Here is a 25,295-nt window from a genome sequence, read left to right as displayed (position 1 = left end):
GATTGTATCAATGTTTATTCATTTCATTCAAGTTCATCAAAATGTTTATTGAGAACTGTTCCAGGCTCAGGGGAGACAGTGGAGAATGAGACAGGCACGGCCCCTGCGCTGCTGGAGCGTAGACTGCCCTGCAGGGACAGACAGTGAGCACAGCAATAGTGAGATCCTCTCAGATGATAAGCATGGATGGCAAGACAGTAATACAGGATGAAGTGAAAGAGTGCTTGCAGGTGGTCAGGGAAAGGCCTTTCCTGAGCAGGTGATGTTGGAGCTGAGATGTGACAGAGCAGGCCGTGCCAGGACCTGAATTCACGTTAACTGAGCATGTCAGACTCCAGCTGAAGAGCAGGGGACAGCCGTCGGGCATCATGAGCTTACTCATTACGATCCATTGTCTAGTGAGATACGAGATTGCTGAAGCTGGAAGGCGCTCAGTGCCCACCAGGACCCACCAGTGATGGCCCACCAGTGGAGCAGGCCCAGGGCGAGTGCTGGGACTTGGGTGGCAGAAAGCCTCACCGCTGGTGGTGGGGGCCCAACTCCAACAGTGTGGCCACACTAGAGTGTAAGCCTCTGGTCGCCCAATTGCTTGGGTTGTTTTTTGTTTTTTTTTGTTTTTTTTGATGTTTTTAGTTCAGAGAACCAGAGATCTGAATTTTATGTAACATGTTTCACTGCTGAGATTTGGCCACTAACTCATATGTTTGTAGAGTACTGTACAGACCTACCAACCCCATCTATGGCAGAGAATGCCCGTGGGCCGCTGGTTTGCAACCTCTAGTCCAGTCCCTTCGTGTCAACATTAAAAAGTCATGATGTGCCCTGGCCGGTTGGTTCAGTGGTTAGAGCGTCAGCCCACGGACCAAAGGGTCTCAGGTTCAATTCCCAGTCAAGGGCGTGTACCTCAGTTGCAGGTTTGATCCCCAGCCTCGGTGGGGACGAGTCGGGGAGGTAACCAGTCAATGTGTCTCTCTCGCATCAATGTTTCTGTCTCTCTTTCCCTCTTCCACTCTGAGACCAATGGAAAAATTTCCTCAGGTGAGAATTAAAAAAAAAAAAAGTAATGATGATGATTGTCTTCCTGGATTGTAAATAGCAGGTACCCAAAGGCATTCTTAAAAGACAACTCGAGGCCAGTCAGAAATTTTTCACAATCCAGGCTAAAAAATCTAAGTATGGTGTCAGATGTGTATTGAAATTATTACTTTTTCTAAAATTATTTTTTTGTTAATCCTCACCCAAGGATATTTTTTTCCATTGATTTTTAGAGAGAGTAGAAGGCAGGGAGGGAGGGAGAGAGAGAAATGTCAATATGAGAGAGACACATCGATTGATTGTCTCCTGCACACATCCCGACTGGGGCCGGGAATCGAACCTGAGACCCTTCAGTGCAAGGGCCAATGCTCTAGCCATTGAGTCACACTGGGTAGGGCTGAAATTATTACTATTTTTAAGTATTCTTTACTCTTAAGAGTATTTGAAACAGGAAGGCAGTGAATTATACCAACAATGAAAATCCTTAAATAAAAACAAGCATGTACATACTCATCTTAACTATGAAAAATAAAAAATATATGTTCACAAAGATTAGAAAAACTGAGTCAGATGTAAATTGAGGTTAATGCTTACTGGGTGTTATAAAGTTGTGTTAGCACAGTCGCTGGCATACTTCTTCCTGAAGTGTAAGTGCTCACATCAGATGTATAGCGCTCAAGGAATTTTCACAAGCAAAGTATACTCCTGTCATCTGCACCCAGAGCTAGACCCAGGGGCACCTCCCAAAGGGAACCATCGTCCTGACTACTGACTCTTCAGATCTGTTTTGCCTGTTTTCATACTTTATGTTTTTTGAAACATACTGTATTTACTCTTGTGTCTGGCTTCCTTATCTCTTTTAGGTTCATACACTTTTAGGTTCATCTGTATCATTGCATGATCCATTCTTGTTCCCGTGGTGCATCTGTCAGCCTCAGAGTCAGAGCAGGGAGGATGCCCACGGTGGTTATCCATCCTGTTGATAGGCATCTGAGTGGTTGTTTACCATGTAGAGCTATTACAAATGGTACCGCTGTGAGTATTCTGCTTCCTGTCCCGTATATACACAATAGGCACACATTTTGATAGGTGTATTTTATACCAGGAGAAGAATAACAGTCCTGGTTATGCATGTGTTCAGTATACATGCATACCTTGCTGACCTTAAACCAGGGGAATGGGAGTACTCTTCATCCCCGGTGGGCAGGTAGTGATTTGCATTTCTATGACAGTTAATGAAGTTGAGCACCTTTCCAGGTATTTATTTACGTTTACATACTCTCAGGATGTCCTCCTTTTTGAAATTCTGTGTTTTTCTGTTCAGTTGCCTGCCTTTTCCTGAGTGTTCATTGTTTACTCAGAGTGAGTCCACTGGTGATCATGTGTGTTGGACAAATCATCTGCTCTGTCTATGACTTGACTTCCATGTCTGAATCCACTCCTTTGATGAACTGGAGTTTTTAACCTTAATAGAATCCCATTGGCCCTTGTTTTCCTTTATGGTTGACACTTTCTGGCTCTGGTATGAGAAGTTACTGCCTATTCCCAGGTTAGGAAGATGCTCTCCTCTGCCTCCTTCTAAACATGCTTCAGAGATGACTGTTGTCCCAGCTGTACTTCCAGGACCTATTTTTTTTTTTTCCAGGACCTATTTAGTGAGAAATGTGTGATGGCCAGAAACTTTAGTAAAGGTTTTGAACTAATTCACAGTTTATTCACAACAGCATGTACAGGCATTTGAAAAGTAGAGGTAGGACATACTGGGGAATACCTACCAGTCATGTGGACACATGCTGGGTACTACCCACCTGATTTGCAGGCTGCTCAACGTGCTGGAGGCTCCAGGCATGGCAACCAGGGACCCATGAGCTGGCAGATTCCATCTCAGTCTGTCCATGCCCAGAATGCACGCACCCAGTTCATCTCATGTCTTCAGAATACTTCAGTGCCAGGAACTGTGCTAATGACTCTGGAAACAAAGATGGACAAACAGGATTTCCCCTTAGAAGGGCTGAGGATCTAATTTGAGGGAGCTCTTTGCATAAACAAATATATAACAGCGTGCCTCCAAAGTCCTGATGGATTCCAGTGCCTAAGATATTGGAGAGTTAGGAAGTGGGAGGCGTCAAGAAAGCCTTGTATAGAAGCAGCGCTGAAGTTATCAGTGGGGTGGGTGGATGGATGGGTGATATCAGGTTTCCCTCAAAATCGACATTATGCTTCACGGAGCAGTAAAGTGAAACCTGTTCATTCTCATACATGGTTGGTAGCAGAACAATGTGGCACAGCCTCTTCAGAGAACAATTTGGCAGCATCTGTCAAAATTTAAATTGCACGTCCTTTCTGCATCTGGGCTAGACAGACACTGGGCTACAGGGGCTGTATCGAGGTCAACACCCAGAAGTAGAATAGCATGACCTGGCTCTTCAACTCTGTTAGTTTATCCAACACATGCACTCAGGTTCATAAAGATATTCTTGCATCGTTGTTAGTAGCATCAGAATACTGTAAACAAACTAAATATCTGTCAACAAGGGAGCGCTTTAATTACGGTACATCCATAATACACTGCAGTGGCACAGAGCTATCGTTTAGAAGGTGGCAGCTCTCCAGGCACTGTGCTGGGACCGTCCCAGGGTACACCGTGAAGACAGTGAGGTGGAGAGCCGTGCACTCTGGTTGCTCCTGTCCCAGTTTAGGAATGGGGACAGGTTAAGATGTGTGTGTTGTGTATGTCTATCCACACCTATTCCTGGACAGAGGGATGGATCTGTTCTGATTAATTTTTTTTTATCACGTGCATGCGTTACCTATTCAAAACAAGATGTTATTAACAGGTAATTTTTTTATTCTTATTTAAGAAAGTGTTACTAAATGCCACGTGCTATCTTTGCTTGGACCCTGAAACAGAAACACAACATCAATGGAAAACTGCTGGCATCTGTAAAAAGTGGAGTTCAGCTACTAGTGATGTGCTCATGTTGAATTTTTCATTTCAACAGATGTCTTGTAGCAGTGTAAGATAGTAACATTAGGGGACACTGGGTGAGGAGTATCAACAACTCTATATTGTCTTTGCAACTTTTCTGTAAATCTAAAATCATTACAAAATTAAAAATGTATTAAACTTTTTTTAATGAAACCTGTCAAGTTATATCTACAAACTTGTGTCTGAGAATGAGCAGATTTAGAAAGTTAAGGTTCATTCCCTTCCCTCCTGTCCTCTTGGTTTAGGTCGAAGAATTCCATCCACCGACACCAACCCGCCATGTGGCGGGAAGGGCTTCAAACTCCGGAGACAGCCTTCAGAGCCCAGGCGAAGCTGCTGCTGACTGAGCCTCAGCCTCAGACTCAGTGACGAAGTAGGTGGTCCTGAAAGCTAACAGGAGGGCTGGGGGCCCTGCTGCCAGACTTCGCCTCGCTGGTCTGGGGTCTGCTTCGTGCACAAAAGAGTCGCAGAAATTGACCAGTCTGTTTCCTCTTTGAAGACTGTAGCAGTGCTGTTTCAGTCTTCGGACTTCTGTTATGTAAAGACTCTGGGGGACAAAGGGACTCCATCACTGGCTTTTGACCTTGTTGAAAAGGAACATGTAATTGTATGGATCGTAGGATCCAATTGTTGAGTCGTTTTGTAATCAAGATTTTATGTAACATTTGTAAAGGGAAATGAGCACTTTCATCATTCTTGAGGGAAAGAAGACCTCGTGGAGATTATAATTTCCTTGGTTTCGCATTACCACTGTTCTAGGGAGTTGTATAATTTAAAATGTTGTAGCATCGTTAAGTGGAGGGATGGCGATTATTATCTGAAGGTAAAATGGGTTCTTTATCGGACTGATGGAAATGATTGCATCCATCTCCAGAGCATTTTCCATTGCATACATTAGCCCAGGATACATGCAGTAAGTTCACAACAACAACAATAGCCTGCAGCTCAGCCTCCGTTTGCATTCTGACCCTGTCCTGTATGTGTCACCAAACTCATTATTGGCTCCTGTAATAAGCTCTAAGGCTCAGGGTAGTGGTGGTGGAAAAGCTGACTGGAGTAAATCAAATTGCATATGTTTAAACTGACTAACTGGTTTTAAAAGGAGGAAAAAGAAAGTAGTGTAAATACTGTCAATTTTTTATTTAACCCAAATATTTTGGTGGGGGAAACAATTATCTGTTGCTTAGCCTATGTAAAGTTGTAGTCCATATTTATGAGACCATTGCTTTAAAAGTATAAATTATGTAAATATGGTAATAAATTCTGTGTTTCATTCCATTTAATCTTGCCCCATCTTGCATGTGCCAACCCTATTTTCAGCCTGTCCACAGGAGACTCTTCAAAGCACATTTATGTTGTGCGAAAGCATAGAGCCTTAGCTTATAAGTCTTTAAAGATTTCCCTGCCTTTCTTTCCTTCCATCCCCCTTCCGAAGCCCATCTGGAAATCATAACATAGACATATGCCACTTGGACAAGCCTGACTAGCCCTTCCTAGCCTTGTGGTAAAAAAAAGCTCCAAGCTCAGGTCATTTACCTGGTCTTGGTAATAAGTTTCTTTTCACTTTTAACATCGGCCTCAGACCAACTGTTTGAAGAGAGCTTTCCTTGTTAACAATTTAGCTTATCTTTCCGGTTCCCTTTTCCCCCCTGCCTCTGTTAGTGGTTAACACTCTTTTCCCTCAGGGAGCCTAATGAGGTTTTTAATATAATCTAAAAATAAAGCACTGAAGTGAAGTTGGTGAAAATTTGTCCCTGGTCTAATTTGGCACCCTTCCAACTTGAGTATTATAAGGGAAGGAAATTTACAAGATTATATAGGAAATGAAACAGCTTGAATTTCAAACTAAATTGTGTTTTCAGAGCTCTCCTTAAACTGAACAGTCAAAACTTTTAAAAATAATTGTTATTTCTTTGTGCACCCCACTTGATATGGGTAGATTTTAATGAGAAAATTATAACTCAAATGAAGTACAAAACGATTCCCTTCTCCCTGGTGAATATCTCAAGCATTTGAAATTGCTTGTTTTTTATTAAAATCCGATAGAAGGAATGTAGTTAGTGAAAATTCTAACATCGTTTTGTTTAAAATACATGTAGACTCTATAGGCGCCCCCCACCTCCCCCCCACCCACCCACCCCGCCCCAGCATCTTGCTTTCAGAGAAAACAAATAATTGTAAGGACTGGGCTCTTTGCGCCTGAAGGTGGCTTCACTTTATTTCCTATACTGGTACATCCAGGTGGATGGGGGTACTTGGCCACTGCCCTGGTCCATCCCTAGCATTCCCACTCTGGGCCTCTGTCTCCACGACAACAAAATAAAAACAAAGGTTGCTTGACTTCTTCCCGAAGAGACAATGCTTGTGTGGCCCCTCCTTTCCTATTTAACCAAAAGATGGTGCAAATCTGTGACCTTCACAATATTTCCACCAAACCTGTCAGTTAGTGTTTACGATTTCATGGTGTCTGAGTGCACAGGGAAAAACAAAGTGCTTGCTTGCTTCACCTTACTGGTGCAGTGAGTAAATGCCTCTGATCCTGTTTTGACCTTGACTGTCTTCAGCCCCAAACAGGTCCATATCGGTAGCCCTGCAGCGGTCTCTGCCATTTCTCAGACACCTTCCAGCATGTAGAGAGGGATTCTCTTTGACTGTAGCCACATATTTTATGCACAGAATGAATGGCGTATGGCATGTGCAGCACTAGCTGCTATTCTTCACGGGTTTCTGGGCCTCTACTCCCCTCACTTCCATCAGTCATCTCAGAAATTGACATGGCACCATTCTTGTGCAATATCTTTTTAATCCTTAACAACAGCAACAGATTGCTCTCTCAGATCCACAATTCACACACAATGAAACGGAGAAAAGGGTTTTCATTTATTTTGTTTGCTTATGAAATGCAAAGATGAATATTAAAGTCAGAAGCAATGTTTCATTTTGAACACACTTTGGATGTTAACCTGACTGAGCAATGATCTGATACACATTTCATACATTCTTTGTTCTTATTTCTTAAGAGAAAAGGCCAAATTTCAAAGGAATTGAGGTCTAATCCATCCATAAAAATCTTTAAGTTCCCTTATGACACAGGGCATTTTTTTAAAAAACTTTAGGGACTGAAAAGAGAAAAATCATTAATTAGCTGCAAGTGTATATTGATTCCTCTCAGAGAAATTGAAATAAGCTCTTTGCAGGTGTCTAATCCTAGTCACCATTGGTCTCCAGAAGTCTCCTTCCACATAAGTGTTTTTCTGATCCTCTGATAACTAATTAACTATCATTTGGTGATTAAAAGAACAAAGTAAGAGTATGATCAAGTGCCCTTCATTTCAATTTCTCTTTAAGAAGTGATTGGGGAGAAGTACCTGGATGCAGGCCCTTCAGGTTCCAAATGAACCCTCCATCACCTGCTTCTCAGCCACAGGCAGGATAAGTTTCACACATAGCAACAGGAAGATTTAGTTCCTTTAGAATAACATACTTCTGTGCTGCCCATGTATGATTATGTTTGAAGTGCCTGCCTCCCCCAGTTTGAAAGGGTCAAGTCTTTTGCCTGAGAAGCTTGATCTCTTCTAAGTGGGCTGGCATCCTCCTTGAGGTCATCAATTATCATTATTTTTAAATGTATAAAGAAAATCACATTTAATTTCTCTGCTTCTCTTTAAGTCTTGTATTCTTTTCGGTCCTCAAGAAGGAAAACATGTTCTAGGAGGCCTTCTAAATTAAACGGGAAGCTACAGTAATGAAAACGTCCATTAGAGAACCATTCCCTGGCTTCCCTGGGGACATGGAACCAGAAGGCCTGCACTTCTCGGGCTGTGTCAGCAAGGGCAGGTCTGATGCAGATGGCGAGGCACTAATTGGCAGGTCAGCCTCAGAGCTTGAAAAGGTATTTCTTCATGGTCATGGGCATCTGTAATAGTCTGAGAATGAATGGCAAAAGAGGTTGTATTAATTCTTATAAGCATTTTTCACTCGTTTTAAAACTGAAAACATGATCCATGGCCCCTTGGTGTGTAAGATAGAGGCACAGAGTATATTACGTGCACAACAGATGTGTTTGAGGAGCCTGCATAGGTAATGAGAGAATCCTTTCTTTCTGGGGGAATGTTGCTGGAAGTCCCTTAACTCTGATCTACTTTAGAACATTGGGTGGAAATGACAACACCCAGACTCAGGCTGTCTTCCCTCTCCAAACTCACTTGGCTGTAAATATTCCTCCTAACCCTCTAGTAAAAACTAAAAGACAATGATGAGCCAGATAGTGTAACCCTGTCAACAATCTTTGTTATTTACATTTGTCTTAAAAGGACTAGCAGCATGACTTCTGTTAATTAGTCACTCCAAGAGGTGGTCTACCTCTTGACAGTCCATATTTTTTAAAGGAAGAAGTGGAGTGTAGCTTTAAGGATCAAGTTGTTACTGCATACCTGACTTCAATTAGCATGGTCCATCAACAATTTTAAAATGATGCAAGGTAAGGTATAGGAGAAAAATAAATAGTCCAAGCAATGGTTCATCCAGGAGCTGGACCTTATACTGTGTAGTTTTAAAAGAGGGAGGTGGGGTGGGATTCAGCCCCGAACTGAAAGAAACAGCCTTTGCCAATTTCTCTTGACAGCAGAGTTACTGGTCTTGACTTCCAGTAATAGAAATCCAGGCAATTTGATTATCTGATTTGCAAGAAACATTAATGAATGCTGGGGCATTTGTGCTGTTCTTTGTGCAAATGAAATTCTAAAAAAATATTAGGAGGGTGTTACATTTCTCAGTAGCCTCCACTTTTTCAATCCAAGGGAATGATAAGTGAGAGATCTGTGGTGATGAAGTTTCATTAGACGTAATGAAGAAAGTGAAAAAATAGAACCAAGAATGTCCATATTTCTCAGTTTGTCCTTCAGAATTCTTTTCTTAGCATATAGGAAAATGATTTACTTCCCAAATCAAGAAGGGCTTCTACTAGCATAGATCAACTTTAATTTGAGGGTCTGTACCATCAGGAATAACTAATATCTGTGTTCTTTCTTTATAGAGTATAATCAATTATAGATATGCTAGAATATTTGGGTCTTCCAAACAAAAGGATTCAGAAGTTTAATGAAAAGAAAAACCTTTTATCTTTTCCTTTGATTACATTGAACATTTTAGATAGTAATATTAGAATGTGTCATTAGTAGATACTGAATTAAAATCATAGAGCCTTAAATTTAACAAGAAAATGTTTTCATTTATTGCCAGTTCATTTTCGGATCTGCATGGTGCCCAGTGCCTCATCAAAATGCTTCATAATTGAAACAAACAAAATTCAAGATAACTTTCCCTGAACAGGAATTCAAGTGCCAAGAATTCAGCCAATTAATGGCAAATCCTAAGACAGCAATGATTTTTTTTGAAAGCACCTCTTTTAATTGGCAGTTTTAAATGGTAGACTTTAATGTTCTTAATCATGCAACAGAAATAAAACATGCCAGTCTTCATGCCACGTCTTAATTTAGGAACTTTTCAGTGCTTCCAGAAGCAAATTATTTACTATCAGTGCTCCTTTAGAGAAAGTCATTTTTAAAGTAGCATTCCGCACATAGGGCCATTTATCTTTACTCAGAACTGAAATTGTCCCCCAAAGCCACGTCATGTTACAGAAATGGCCAGGAGCATGGGGCCGTCCCAGGTGGACAGGTAGCGCACCCCTACTTGGAACATTGTCAGCCCACAGCAGTGATGACTTCACTTTGAGGCTTCATCTTAATCTCGTTTGTCCTTTATGAATATTTTCATTCAATTTACCCTGGAATAATCAAGTTTACTCCCTGAGAAATTTCAAAAACAGGGCTTGAATTTGTGTACCTCCTTTTACTTTACATATGAGGTTATGACATAATTGATGAAACTTTTCCTTAATATGGATCATACCCATGATGTCAGAGCGACCGGTCAATTCAGTGCAGGAAAAATTATGGGTAGCTGGCCAGTCAGAACAGCTGATTGGTAGCTCTGTTTTTAAACCATTTGTCGTGTTGTGTGGACAGAGCTTTATTGCTCTGGGAAAGATTTTCTTTTTCACTCTCCTCCAGCTCCGTCTTTCTATCATCTCACTTTATGAGTCACTCACGTAGTTGTCAATCATGCCTCTGACCTTCTTAAGAATTGATGTCTTGCCTTCTCTGTGATCGAAGCGGACTTCTTACCTTATTTCTCTTCTTCTCATTTTGCAGTGGGCTGTCCCTTAAAGTCACAGGGCACCATCCACCTCCTTAGTGCACGCGACAGTTCTGTGCTGCCTCCCACAAGCACTGTAGGGCTTGCTCTCCACATCCAACAAGAGAGGCAAGACACAACCAGTGCCGTCAGAAAACAAGGCTAATTTTAGGTGAAGAACTCCCATATTTTGAGAGAGGCAGTGGGCAGCACTAACTTAAGTGGCAACATGATTTGAGTGACAAAATGTTTTCTAGCACTGGTGATGAGATAGTGTGAGTGTCAGAACTTCGCTTAGTGTGTAATAGAGCATTTGTCAACGGATGTGACAATCCAAGTCCAGTCTTGAAGGGAAACAGATATGGAGTGTGGAAGTGAGCCTAGACATTAATTTTTTTAAAAGCTAAGCCCTCATACCAGCAATTCTTATTTCTCCTAAGAATGTCATGCCTTTTCAAGACCTGATGCAAGGAGTAAGATACTTGTGCCTTTTATAATAACATCTATTATGAAAAAAATAAAATGAATTTGCTTCCAGTTTAGGCCGCTTGGTAGCACTATAAACAGCCCAGATTTATAGCCGTGGCTTCCCTGCATGACGCATTGCTTGATTACCTGTGATGAACTATTGTAATGATGACTTGCCAAGCTTATATGGATGTTTAAAGACTTTATTTTTGCAGTCTTAACCTTGGGCTGGACCTGAGTCTATAGGTAAACCATATGATATCTGTGCTGTTGTAGATGCTGACAAAAGGAAACTAGATCTTTGGATTTTTGTTGTAAGATTTTTCTGTTTTTACTTAGCCAGTGGTAGATAGTTTGCAGATGGTGGTTGATTTGGCACACTTTAAACTATATTGTTTTAGCTTGGATATTATATCATCAACTTTTATAGAGGATAACGTGCTAAATCACAACAAAATTTGTTGTATTGTAAGAAGGTTGTAAACATTTTCTTAATAAAATACTATGTTTATAAATATATGCGTTTGCCTTTCAAATGGTTTTTCTTTGTAATAGTATACATCACACATTTGTCTTAACGAAATATTCTGAAGTCCCTTTAAAATTATGTTTGAAAACCGAAATAGCAGAACTCTGATAGTTCTGGCGTGTGGTGAGCAGCAAACTAAGCGTATGAACTGATCCATCTGCCTAGCGTCCTGCATCTTCGTATACAACCCCTCTCCCACTCCGCTTCCTTGTGTGCTTCCATAGTTATGATGGGGTGTGGTGCTGGCAGCCTGCAGTGTGTGAGGAAATTCTGCTTCCCTTCCAGGTAAGGAACAGTGAGGTTCCTTGCTTGGTTCATGGGAGAAAAGCTTTAGGCCATCATCTATTATTGGGGGATTTCATCAAAGGACCCAGTAAATTTCCATTCTGGTGTTGACTTTAACCCTGGAATCCCCCAGGGCCACTCACTGCCTGCAGAAGTACATCACACACTCATGTTCTCTGTGAGATCCCTCTTACATAGGAGCACATCTGTCTATATTTTGTGGTTGTGTTGAGAGACCCAGAGAGGACTTAAGACAGACAGACTTGGGTTTGAGTCTCAGCCTAGCCCAGCTGTGGGCAAACTACGGCCCGCGGGCCGGATCCGGCCCATTTGAAATGAATAAAACTAAAAAAAAAAAAAAGACCGTACCCTTTTATGTAATGATGTTTACTTTGAATTTATATTAGTTCACACAAACACTCCATCCATGCTTTTGTTCCGGCCCTCCGGTCCAGTTTAAGAACCCATTGTGGCCCTTGAGTCAAAAAGTTTGCCCACCCCTGGCCTAGCCCCTTTCTGGACTGTGCAGTTCTAGACAAAGTCCTTGGCCTCTCTGAGTTTTCTTGCCTTTATCTATAAAGTGGGAAGATAAGAGAGCATACCCCATGCAGTCACATACTTTGGCAAGATACCTATATAACCGGCATTTTATCACAGCATGGATACAGAGTGAGCACTTACATAGCTGATTCAGTTAAAATAACTATTTGTTATGAATTTGGTATTTTACTTGTTTTTTGCAATTTTTGAAGTATAACATGTACAGAAAATGCCATACATCTTGTGTCCACCTCAATACATTTTTCTAGCCACATAACCACCCCTCATATCAAAAAATGGGACATCACCAACATCCCAGAAGCCCTTTCCTGTGTCCCCTTCCCGTCACTACCCTGTTTTCTAACACCATAGATTAGTTTTGAACTTGATATAGTCACTGTATGGACTAGGGTTGGGCTTCATTCAACATGGCATATAGTATTTGCGCTCATTCTTACTGCTATATTGTATTCCACTAATAGCCATTCTAAGTTGATAGGCATGGCATTATCTCCAGCTTTTTGCTGTTATGAATGTACTACAATGAACATTCTTACATGTCTTTGGCGCCCAAATACAGATTTCTATTGGACATATACCTGGGAGTGGAATTCCTGGGTCATGGGAGAGCACTGTATCTGTAGGTTGGTTCGTTGGTTGGTTGGTTGGTTTTTGCTTCAGTAGATAACAGTTTTCTAAAGTGGCATAGCAATATAACAAGATTCCCAGTTGCTTGGCATCCTTACCAACACCTGGTACTCCATTTCAGCCATGCTGTCAGGTATATGGTGGTATCTTCTTTTTTTTTCATAATTTAGAAATTTTTATTTATTGATTTTTTATTTTATTTATTTATTTTTGCAGTGGTATCTTTTAGTGGGATTTTTATTTTCCTATTTGATGGATGTTCTGCAGGGCTTTTAAATTGTGCCTGAAAGGGAGTATATTTCTTAGTACCTCTCTTCTGTTGTTGCATATAGTACCCATACCCATAGCTGGAGCTGTGTTGTGAGGGAGGGAGGAGACGGAGGAGGAGCGGGCAGGGCTGGTGCAGAGCCATGGGCCCCCAGCCCTCCATCAGGCTACTTGATCAGATAGATCAGAGAAAGCTGTAAACAAAGTTGAAAAGTGAACCAAACACTGGGGAAGACGTTTTTGCTACATTGATAACAGAATAGATTCCTCTAGTCTACTGAGAATGTCTACAAAGCAAAAAGAAGAGCCTTCAAAAGGAAAATAAAAAGACCCATTACATGAAAAGGCAATTCCCGAAAAAGAAAATACAGTAAATGAGTAAATAACAGAGGCTAACGCACATGAATGCCGTCCAAGCAGCAATGAACTCATCTTTGGCCTGTTGGTGCCGGTGTAAGGAGAGGAACCCTCACCTAAAACCCCTTTGCGGTGGGTGGGTGGGTGGGTGGGGGAGCGCATCTTGCTTCGGACAGGACCCTGCCCTTGGTCCACAGCGATAGTCCTCAACCCGGAGATGCCAGGCCATAGAGTTGTAAACTGCCTGGACGAGCACAGGCAGCATCCTTGTTTGTAACTTTTGGAAAAGGTTTATAACAGCTGCAAACACATTTACATGGCAGGCTGTGCCCAGTATACAGCTAAATGAGAAAAGGAGGCAGCACTTCAGAGTGTGTGCAGAGTGACTCCATCACACAGGACAGATGATGCACCTGCATGGTGCGTGCCTTCTAAATCTGGGAACATGGACTCCAAGATGCTCGTGGTGCTCACTCTGAGGAGAAAGGCTTGAGTGACATTACTATCACCTTTTTCCACTTTCTGTTTTATATGTATTTCTATACTTTTAAATTTCATTTTCATATTTGACCCATCTTTTTTCAAGCTGCCCTAAATCCTCTTAGAAGGGGGAGTATAGCCGAAACTGATTTGGCTCAGTGGATAGAGCGTCGGCCTGTGGACTGAAAGGTCCCAGGTTCGATTCCGGTCAAGGGCATGTACCTGGGTTGCGGGCACATCCCCAGTAGGAGATGTGCAGGAGGCAGCTGATCGATCTTTCTCTCTCATCGATGTTTCTAGCTCTCTATCTCTCTCCCTTCCTCTCTGTAAACTCTCCCTTCCTCTCTGTAAAAAATCAATAAAATATATTTTTCTTAAAGAAAAAAGGGGGAGTATAAATAAATACAGGGTCTCCCAAAAAATATGTACACACTTTGAATGATTATAAAGTCAGTGTTTATTAACATGCAATTTATTTTCAATTTAAAAGAATACAGAAATGAATAATTTTTGTCAATGCCTATTTTCAAATGATGACTGTTCTGGTTCAGGCATTGCTGATAATGCAAAGCAGTGGAACTGCAAACATCAAGAATCATTTTGTTCGGTAGTTATATGCCCTCAATTCATCAACTGTTGCCAGTTTTGTACCGTAAACTTTATCTTTTATGTATTCCCATAAAAAAAAATAGTCTAGTGGCACTTTACAATAAATTTTCTTTGTCCAAAGCTTAGTCTGGCTTCATCCATTATTTCAAATCAGTCAAACCTGAAAAGGAGTGAAAATTAAATGAGTTATCAGCTGTTAAAGTGTGTATACATTTTGGGGGGCACCCTATATATGTTATGAAGGAGAATATTAATCTATAGCCTGTCAAAATAACACTATGGCGAAAGCCACTCTAATTTATAAATCCTAAGAAATAGAATGACTCTATGCCCAAAGGAAGAAACAAGTTAGCACAAACAGGGGTATTTTAAGTGCACACACAAAACAACTGCTTTATTTTCCTACAAGCCACCATCTGCTTGCTTGCCATGGTCGGCAAACCGTGGCTCACGAGCCACATGCGGCTCTTTGGCCCCTTGAGCAGTGGTTCTCAACCTGCTGGCCTTTTAAATACAGTTCCTCATGTTGTGACCCAACCATAAAATTATTTTCGTTGCTACTTCATAACTGTAATGTTGCTACTGTTATGAATCGTAATGTAAATATCTGATATGCAGGATGGTCTTAGGCGACCCCTATGAAAGGGTCGTTCGACCACCAAAGGGGTCGCGACCCACAGGTTGAGAACCACTGCCCTTGAGTGTGGCTCTTCCACAAAATACCACGTGCGGGTGCGCACGTACAGTGTGATTGAAACTTCTTGGTCCATGCGCAGCAGTCGGTATTTTGTAGAAGAGCCGGTATTTTGTGGAAGAGCCACACTCAAGGGACCAAAGAGCCGCATGTGGCTCACGAGCCGCGGTTTGCCGAGCCGCAGTTTGCCAACCACTGCAGAGCATATAAACCATGGACCCAGGTTTCTAAGCAACCTTAATTTTATGGCAGATTTTTTTTTTTTCCATTCGGACTTAAGAACAAGATTTGCATTAAGATGGTAAATTACAAAATAAAATTCAGAGTCTTTTAAAATGTTTAGTTGTTTGGCTTGTAATAATACTAGCTGAAAATGGGTTCTCTACTGGAAATGTTGGTTGGAAGTCAAGCATCATCAGCCTTCTAGAATGTACCTATCATGAGTATGAAAGCATCCCTTTTGGAGGCCACTGCTGGAGGTTGCAAGACAGAGAAGCAGGACAACAGAAGCAGCTTGTCAGAATGCATCACTTTGTTAAATATGATTTTCATCGGACCTCTGATCATTTCAATGTTTTATTTTCAGCACAACCTTTGAACATCTTCCAAGAAACAACGTAAGAATGCAAAGACCACTGTTTAAGAAATTTGTGTAAAGGTGATACAGCCACAGAGATCACTGTTAAAGGGGCGGAAAGCAGGACAACCAGAGGATCCGAATTCTCTGTGTTTAATGCTCAGTGTGAATGTTACCTTCAGGCCTCTGTTAAATAAACGATGTGGAGAATTTTGTGGGAAAGCTACAAAGGCTCCACTCTATTAGAGAAAGGGCATTTTTTAGAAGAAAAGTGTCAGGTTATGAATGATGGAAATGTAAGGTTAATGCACAGCGTGGGCGCAGAAAACTCGCTGTGGTATACTATCATTAACATTAGCATTTCAATCAGCTGCTCTAGCCACGGGGTCAGGCCTTGTCTTCTTTGCATAGAAATGAGAACAACACATAGTTTGTTGTTGTTTTTAAAATGAAAAAAAAAACCTCACAAAAAAGCAGACATTATAGCAATGGCAGGGGGGAGGATGAGGGCAGGGGAGACTTTGTCAACAGGGAGATTTTCAGTCTGAACCAGTTAATAACCGGGCCCTTGGATCATAAAATAGCCCACCAGAAATGTTATGCTTGAATTTATTTTTACATTTCATATTTCCCATGTTAGAGAAGCAGGATCCCTGCGGGGTTGTTCTTAAATTTCTTCTCCCCAAGCTAGCCTCCCAAATGTAATAGGAGATGAGAGCATGGTGGCCAAGGGGCAGTTTTTATAAATGGCCTGCTGATGAAATGGGGATGCTGGAAAGACAGCAAGTTTGAAGCCTCTTAGAGTACAGCAAATGGAGGTGCTGATTGTGGGTATCAGGTTACCCCTCCCCTCCAAAACCAGCTCAGCCACCTCTAGAGGAAGAAGAGTCCTGTGGCCAACCAGGAAAGGCTCCGTGGCCTGAACTGGATTGAGATGGAGCGCAGGTTTGGTGACCCAGAAATACAAGAGCGCGTCTCAAGAAGTGGACTGACATTACGATTACTTGGGATAGTCTCTGAAATGATGACTTGAAGCTCATTTTTCAAAGGGGACTTCAAGTCCAGCCAGAAGACATGTAGTTTGCTGACTCAGTAGCTATGCTTAACCTTTGGCTACCTCCTCTGTGAGTGGGGTGTGATTTTAGTTGCTAAATGATAACGGTGCAGATTTTACGGGGCTACTACGAATAGCTGATGGAGACAAGTAGTCAAGCTATATAAATCAATATTGTTAATCACACCAATAATAAATACTTAAATTCCATGATTAGCCCTAGCATCCGACTGCCTGTGGCACAACCACGAACATTGAGGGCCCACTATTTCCCCCATAGGTCCGTGAGGGATTTCTTTATTGTTTCTCTATTACAGCATAAAAATATAGAAGTTTGCCTTTATTTTCCATAACGCTGTAGTTTAAAAAACACACCCACACATGCCTGTGATTACGCACAAAATACAAAATGAAGAGAAGACAAATTACTTAAATTGCAAAGTCAAATGAGAAAAAGACAAAAGGTTCCTTGTAGCTCTGGCTGCAGGAGAATAACAGGATCAGAGGGGTTTGAGCAGGGAAGGAAAGTGAAGGAGAGGACAGCTCAAGAGGTGGGGGCCTGGAAACAGTGCAGACGGGCCTGCAGCTGACCGCCACCCAGCGATTAGTGCTGCCCCCTCCCTTCCAGGGACCAGCTTGGGGAGGCTGGTCTGTCATCATTTATTATTCACACTGTGGAATGTTAGCATACTCCTTCCACTGCAAAGCCCGCCATCTTGGACTCGAAAAAATAACCAGGGCGGGGTTTTAGGACTCCTCTCAGATACCACGCATTATCACAGCACAAATAAATTAGGACCCCATTAGGGAATTCATCTTCTGAGAGATAAAGATGGTACTTTTGTGATACCTATCCCACAGGAGGAAATAACAGAAAGTATTTACTCAAAGTTCCTTTCTCTAATTGCTACAATTTAAGAATCATTTGCTTTGATTTAAAACATTTAAAGATCTGGGAGATGGGATGTGATCACCGGGTTACCACCTAAGGCTCTGTCCCTGCATGTGTTGTGTTTGGGGTGAGGGGCGTTTCACTGTATGATGAACCCATGATTACACTATGGGATGAACTTAACTTGTGTTTATTCATTGAATCCTCCCTGAACCTGAGAGGTAGGAACCTTCATTATTCCCCACCTTATGGATAAGGAAACGGAGGCACAGTCATTGAGAAGGAGAAAATCAGGCCCTGACAGCATGTGCTGGCCTGGCACTCACAGCTGGCCTGGCGCGCTCTCTCCCTGAACATAAGCAGTTCCACAGGACACATGGCCACCCCGTGACTATGGTGCGCAGAGACACAAACAAGACCCCTCTGTTACCATTCTGAGCCCTGACCAAAAAGAGCATTGTCCACATCCCCCCAATGGATCAGCCATCCTGCCTCCCCACTGATCTGAAGGAGGGTTAGGTTTGGCTGGAGTCTGCCCTCCCTTTCTAGCCACCCCACCATACAATTACCTCCATCTGGCAGCATCTAACCAGGAGCAAAGCCCCTCTTCGTAACCCTCCCCTGCGTCACTTCCCCAGGTGAGCTGGCCTCCTCCCATCTCCCTCCCTCATCCCGCCTCCCTCCCCGCTTCTGCCTCCCTCCCTCCTCCCTGCTGCAGTGAGAACCCCAACTGGGTCAGCTACAGGTCTGGCCCAGGGCCTTGCTTGGGCTGGAGGGTGTCCTTGCCAACAGGTGTTCATTCACCTTCACTCCCAGGTCACAGGTGGCCCAGACTGCACCAGCAGGAAGCAACAGGGCCCATGGCAAAAATTTGGATTTTGTGAGAACACAGCTTTTGCTTTGCATAGTATAATCTACATCGTGTCATGGTTTGTTTTTGTTTTTCCCCAGATAGAAAAGCAACTTGATGACAGTCACTTGAGAATCTGTGGCCCTAAGTGTTCCTGGGAGTGGGGCGCAGGAAAATGGAAATGGGGAAATCTTAAACCGCCTCCACCTGTCATACTTCTCCCTCCCCCCTCCCTCCCTGTGTCAGCCTCTGAGCTCCGAGGTCAGGTGGCAGGGACACCTCCTCTTCTGACCCTGAGGACCAGAGGCTGCTGCGGAATTTCTCTTAGAGGGCCTGGCAGTGGCCAAAGGGTCAGAAAGACAGTGGAGGTGGGAGGACTCAAAGCTGCATTCGAAAAGCAAGCCCGTTTTTTTAATTAGATCAGTGTTTCCGATTGATGCCTTTCCTCCCTGGTTGCATAATCTTTTTCATTTTTTAAACTTTTACCTCCTGGGTCATTTCATTTCAGTGGCTTGGGGAGGTGCTGATGGAGGTGATGAGGAGAGGTCTAACAGCCCTTGCCCCCAGACACTCCCAGGTGGGGCCGCTGGACGCTGCCTTGCTTTGCTTTGTCTCCTGGCTGAACAGGGACAGAGGGGGCTGCGTGTCTTTTGTATCTTGGTCCCCAGGCTCACCCTGTGCACATCTCCATGAATGAGCCCATACAGTGAAAAAGCACTAGGGCTTGGGAAAAGAGGTGTACAAATTTTACCCACACACACATGTACCCCTGTCCCCTACCCCCATCCCAATACACCGGGGATGATCTGTGGGGGCCCTGTAAACTCCCACACACTCTCACACCCTGCCTCATCAAACATCTACGTGGAGCTCTGCCGCCCACTGCCCTGGGGGAACATGGAGGTAAATATGCCTGCCTTACCTCTAAGGAGCTTGAAATGTAATTATCTCCTAGAGATCCTTTGCGGATCTGCTTAATAAATCAATACCAATGATTTGTAATTAGAATATCCATTATTTGTATGCAAATGTGGCCTTCTGGGTGCTTGGGGAAGAGTCCTAAGGATCTCCCGCATACCATTCCTCTAATTCTTAATTACATTACTTACTTCATGCATCATTTATTGATGTCTGTGCAGAGATGGGGACCAGGAATCCACCTTCAGGACTAAAGAACTAAGGGAGATCAGCGAGTGGAGAAAACTTGCTTCTGGGGAGAAGGGGAAAGCATTGGTCTTTTTATCCAGCCCCGGAAACCTCCCAATATCCACCTCATTCATTGAAACCCTCAACTGAGCAGGCAGCCCCTCCCAAGTTCTCCTGCCTGAGACTGGAGGGGGCCCCCTCTCCGGGCAAGGTTTAGGCCATAGGACTGCACCCCTCTTTGTGGTGTAGGTCTGATTCTATGACCTCCCCAACCGCCATCCAGTCTGATTCTGAACTGCTATGTCTTGCTTGGGTTTTTAAAAAGTCTTGTATACAAGCTAGTTCTGAATCTTCAAAGCCAGGTGACCCTGGGTCCCCTCCCTTTCTTCCTTTCCCTTCCTTTCCTTCCCTCCCTTCTTCACTATTTAGTTCTCCTCTATTAACTGTTGTGCTTCAAGCCCTTGCTAGGTGCTGGAGGTCGGGTTGTTTTTGTTTGGTTTGGTTTAAATCCTCACCCGAGGATATTTTTCCATTGATTTTTAGAGAGAGTGGAAGAGAGAGGGAAAGACAGAGAGAAATATCAATGTGAGAGAAACACATCCATCCATTGGTTGACTCCTGCACGAACCCAACCAGGGCCAGGAAGGAGCCTGCAACTGCGGTATGTGCCCTCAACTGGAATCGAACCCAGGACCCTTTGGTCCGAAGGCCAACACTCTATCCACTGGAGGTAGGGTTTTAAATCAGGGATGGATCACTCACTAAATTTGCTTCCGAATGGAGAGAGACAGACAACAGATAAATAAATAAGTAATTCCACGTTGGCAGAGTGTGGGGAAGGAAACTGTGACCGACGTGGAAGCTGGCGTTGGTCACTGGCATCAGGGAAGCCTTCCAGAACAGCGTCCAGCTCAGCTCACACCCATTCAGAGTCACCTTTTCATAGAACTCCTTTCCCGAGGTTTGTTTACACCTGTGTAGATGTACCTCGTGTGCCCCCACCACCTGGAAGCAGCCTTCATACACCCCAGCACCTAGTACAGTGCCTGACATGCAGCAGGCATTCCAAGAAGTTGTCCAATGATGACAATGTAGAGGTAGCCAAGGGAAGGGCAATGCAGGAGAGGGAATGGTGAGTGCAAAGAGCCTGTGGCAGAGCCACTGGGATTCTCCAGGGTGTCCTCTACATCCTCACTATGGGCCCCACTTCTGAGAATTGTGCCTCTACCCTCTCCCTGTGGTCTGTTTCATCCAAGTCCTTATTCCCCATCTCCTTTCTAACCCTTCATAGGTAAATTTCTAAACCTCCCTGTGCCCCTTTCCTCCTGTGTGAACCAGAAACAATGATGTTATCACTGTGGTGGTGGGGATGTGAGTGATACCTATGAGGCTGCCAGAACAGTGCCTGGCACGTGGCACTCGGTCATTGCTGGCTCAGCTGTTGTTACCAGTCCATCCTCCAGTCTGCTGCCCAAGAATCTCTGTGAAAAATAAGTTTGCAAAACACAATGTGATAGCCTGGATTGGATCCTAGAGTGGGAAAACGACATTAGTGGGAAAACTGTGACAACCAGAACCGTCTGGGTTAGTTAATTATAACGTTTCGGTGTTGCTACCACGGTCATGTAAAGTGAAGTAAAAGGATGACCTCGGGGTAAGTGTGAGGTGGCAGATAGAACTCTGCACAACTTTTGCAGCTTCTCTGCAAACCTCAAATTATTACAAAATATTTTTATTTAAAAACAATATATTACAACTTTTATATTTAAAAACAAACAAGAAAATAGTTTTAAAAATATATAGTTGATCATGTTACTTCTCTGTATAACAACACTGGGATAGCCCAGGATATCAAAGGATAAAATCAGACTCTCTAGCATAACAGGACACCCTTCATCCCCATCCTTGCTGGCTACACTTCTCAGGGCCTTGGTTTCCTCATCTGTAAAGTGGGGAAAAAATGATCCACCTCGATATTGTGAGGACTAAATAAGTTAACAGGAACAAAACACTTATCGCAGTACCTGGCCCACAGGTCCACATTCAGTACGATGGAAACAGAGATCCGAGAGAGAAGGTTTAAGAAGCTGGCTTTGAAGACGAGAAAGGGGCCATGAGCCAAGGAATATGGCCAATCTCCAGAAGCAAAGGACAAGGAGCCTCCAAATAGAACACACATAGATTTTAGCCTTATAAAAACCAATTTGGGATTTCTAACCCCCAAAACTGTAACTTAATGGATTTTGTGGTCATTTGTTACAGAACCACAGGAAACTGATACATAAGTTAATATACTGCCTGCTACAGAGCAGAAACTAAATAAATTTGAGAAACTATTTTTACTCCTAGCCTTTCCTCAAGCAGGCCCTGGAAGGCCATGTACCCCAGGGCCTTTGCATATGCTATTCCTCCACTTGGAGAACCCTTCCTTTCCTTTCTGTCTGGTAAAATCTTTCTTACTATCTTCACAAGACTATTATTCTCTAATACCTTGGAGCTTTGAAGTTTTCTCCCAGCCCTGAGAGTAAAGTTCATTGTCTCTTCATAGCTTTCTTTTCATCTATTTTCGCATTTATCACAGATTGTATATATTTTGGTGATTTTTTCCCCTCAACTCCATCACTAGACAGTGAGGTTCTTTGTAGCGCAGGCTAAATGCATCCACTGCAGGATGCTCAGGCAGTGATTCTGCTTGGATGAGTAAATGAATGAGAGAAGGAGTGAGTGAGTGATTGAGGCCATGAAGGATGGGTGGGATTTGGAAAGCCAGGGGTGGTGGCATCCCAAAGCCAGAAATGGGGTGAGATGATGACACAAATTCCACAAAGCCATCCATTTCCTCACCGTGGTTAAGCGTTGCATGTTGCATACTCTGGTTATCCAAGGGGTTGAGAGCCGTAGACAGTTTGCACTACAGAGAACACCAATAGAGGAGGTTGAAAAGCTAATAAAATATGTTAAATGAACTTCTAATTTAGAATAGTTTGGGAGTTACAGAAAAGTTGCAAAGTAAGTGGAGTTTCCTCAACTTTTAATGTCTCACATTAGTACATTTGTCACAACTAATGAATCACACTCTTCATATATTAATATGCTATTTTTAACTAAAGAACATATCTTATAGAGATTTCTTTGGTATTCCCCTGATGCCCTTTTTCTGTTCCAAGACCCCATTCAGGACTCTCTGGATTGTGAATTTCTCAGACTTTCCTTGTGTTAGATGACCTTGACATTTGAGGAGTCCTCAGGCGTTTTGTGGGATGTCCTTCAGTTTGAGTTTTTCTGAAGTTTTCTCTGTAATTAGAGTGGGGTTGTGGGATTCTGGAGGGGGGAGGGGGAATACCAAGAGGTGAAATGCCCTTCTCATCACATCATAGTAGGATCCGTGCTCTCAATGTGACATTGCTTATTTCATGCAGAGGTACTATTTGCCAGGTCTCTCCTTTCTACTTTCCATACTGTACTCTTTGGAAGAAAGTCACTAAGTATAATCCTCACTTAAGGGGAGTTATGTACCACCTCCTTGAGGGAGGAATGGCTAAGGTAAATTATTTGGAATTATTTTATCTTTTCTAGTTATTTATTCAATCATTTATTTATATCAGTATGGACTCATGGATATTTATTTTCTACTTTTGGTTATAATTCAAAACTATATTATTTATTGTCATTGCTCAAATTGTTCCAACAAGCCCTCACTGAAATAGAATCTAAAGGGTGCACTTCAGGAACAAGGAAAATCATTATAGCTGTAAGTTCTGAGATGCAAGAAGAAAAGATGAGCAAAGAAATTGGTAACTGTGTTTGAGTCTAAAGTTACATTGACTGTTCTAAAACAATTTAGTAATGACTCATGGGTGAAAAAGGAAAAGATTAAACTTAAAACACACTATGATTAAAGCATATAATTGAGAGGATGGGTGATTAAAATATCCCAAAGTCCTTATATTTTAAGAAAGCAAAGTAAAAATATTTTAAAAACTGACTTTGTAAGTATCCATGTCAACATTTCTAGGGTAATCACTAAAACAATAGAAATAGAGTATATAAATTAGGAGGAAAAATGGAATGGGGAGAAAAAATCAGCCCTACTGAAAACAAGAAAGGGATGGGAAAAGAAAAAAAAGGGAGCATAACAAATAGGAAGCACAAAATAAGATGATAGAAATAAATCAAGTATATCAGTAAATATAGTAAGTATAAATGGACCAAATGATCTAGTTAAAAGACAAAGATTTTCTTAAAACAACCACTTTTTTAAAAATATATTTTATTGATTTTTTACAGAGAGAAAGGGAGAGAGATAGAGAGTTAGAAACATCGATGAGAGAGAAACATCGATCAGCTGTCTCCTGCACATCCCCCACTGGGGATGTGCCCGCAACCCAGGTACATGCCCTTGACCGGAATTGAACCCAGGACCCTTGAGTCCGCAGGCCGATGCTCTATCCACTGAGCCAAACCGGTTTCGGCCACTTTTAAAAAATACATATTTTTATTGATTTCAGAGAGGAAGGGAGAGGGAGAGAGAGATGGAAACATCAATGATGAGAGGGAATCATTGATCGGCCGCCTCCTGCATGCCCCACACTGGGGATCGAGCCCGCAACCCCGGGCACGTGACCGGAATCAAACCCAGGAGTCCACAGGCTGAGGCTGAGCTAAACCAGCCAGGGCTAAAGCAATCACTTTTTATTATGAAAAATTTCAAATATACAGAAAAGGGGGAAGAACAGCAGCGAGAACATGTGCCAGCCGTGTAGAGTCAGCATTGTTAGCTACTTGTGTTTGTTTCATTTATGATATTTAGGAGACTATTAACACATATTTTATATGGTGAACCTTATATAATGAAGTAAAATTTAGATGGCAATAATGAGGTAGTGTTCATTTTCAAGGCCAAGCCGATCAAGGTCCCAGTAGTTTTTAGTTACGTAACTTATTTGTGTGGTTTTTTATTCAAAGGCTGTTTCTCCAATGGATTCTAGTGAGAGGGTAGGAACCAGGTCAACTTTTCTGATCATTGCATTTCTAAATGTTTGCTGCATCTATTAGTAAAGGATTCAGTACAGTGCTTGTTACATAGTAAACATGTCATGTAGCATAGCTTTTATTTTAGCTGTTGCTGTTATCAAAAGCGTTCAGCAGAAGTGGCACAAAATAAACAAGCAATAATTGGCAACTATTTATACTTAGTGCTTTTCAAACATCACAGCGTCTAGCACACATTCATTCACCCATAAACATGTTTATAATGAGAATAAATAGTACTTTCATTATTATTCAAAGTCTCTAACAGTGCCTGGCACTACATATGCAGAGGGAAAGTGGAATTTTATTGTTCTTAATTGTTATTATCGAGTAAAGCACTTAACACAACTGCTGGTCCCCAGGGGCCCTGAAAAAACAATCTTCGTGGGGACACTCATTTATCTGCGTCCGGACACGCCCCTAACTCGGTCCTGCGCGGCGCCCCGCCCCGCCCCCTGCCTTCTGGCAGCCCCGCTCCCTAGTCCAATGCCGCGCCTGCGCACTGCGCTGGGAGCAGTTCCGGGAGCGCAGCTTCCCGCCGCCCAATCGCGAGCGGGTCAGAGCCAGCCGGACTACTGCGCGCGTGCGTGCGTTCGTGCGTCGCTGCGTGCGTCGCTACGTGTGTGCCGTGCGCTCACTGGGCACC

The 25,295-nt window shown here is 42.7% G+C and overlaps 1 protein-coding gene across 4 annotated transcripts in view; it reads left to right on the top strand.

Annotated features, from left to right (window-relative positions):
* The window catches only part of RAB22A (RAB22A, member RAS oncogene family), a 66,160-nt gene extending 50,278 nt beyond the window's left edge, over positions 1-15,882 (top strand). For 2 of the 4 annotated variants that reach the window (XM_070419706.1, XM_070419704.1), the window contains one exon: positions 4,270-11,207. In XM_070419706.1, coding sequence (XP_070275807.1) covers positions 4,270-4,393 — 124 coding nt within the window. In that variant the 3' untranslated portion in view covers positions 4,394-11,207. Of the gene's footprint in view, positions 1-4,269; positions 11,208-15,685 lie in introns of those variants that run through there. The other 2 variants (XM_070419707.1, XM_070419705.1) reach the window with 2 other exon arrangements.
* The last annotated feature ends 9,413 nt before the right edge of the window (positions 15,883-25,295 follow it).

This window comes from Myotis yumanensis, unplaced genomic scaffold (assembly GCF_028538775.1).
Source record: "Myotis yumanensis isolate MYYU_CA2020_CCGP unplaced genomic scaffold, mMyoYum1.0.hap1 SCAF_7, whole genome shotgun sequence".
NCBI lineage: Eukaryota > Metazoa > Chordata > Mammalia > Chiroptera > Vespertilionidae > Myotis > Myotis yumanensis.
Note: the sequence above shows the minus strand (reverse complement) of the source record. Positions and strands in the feature narration are given on the sequence as shown.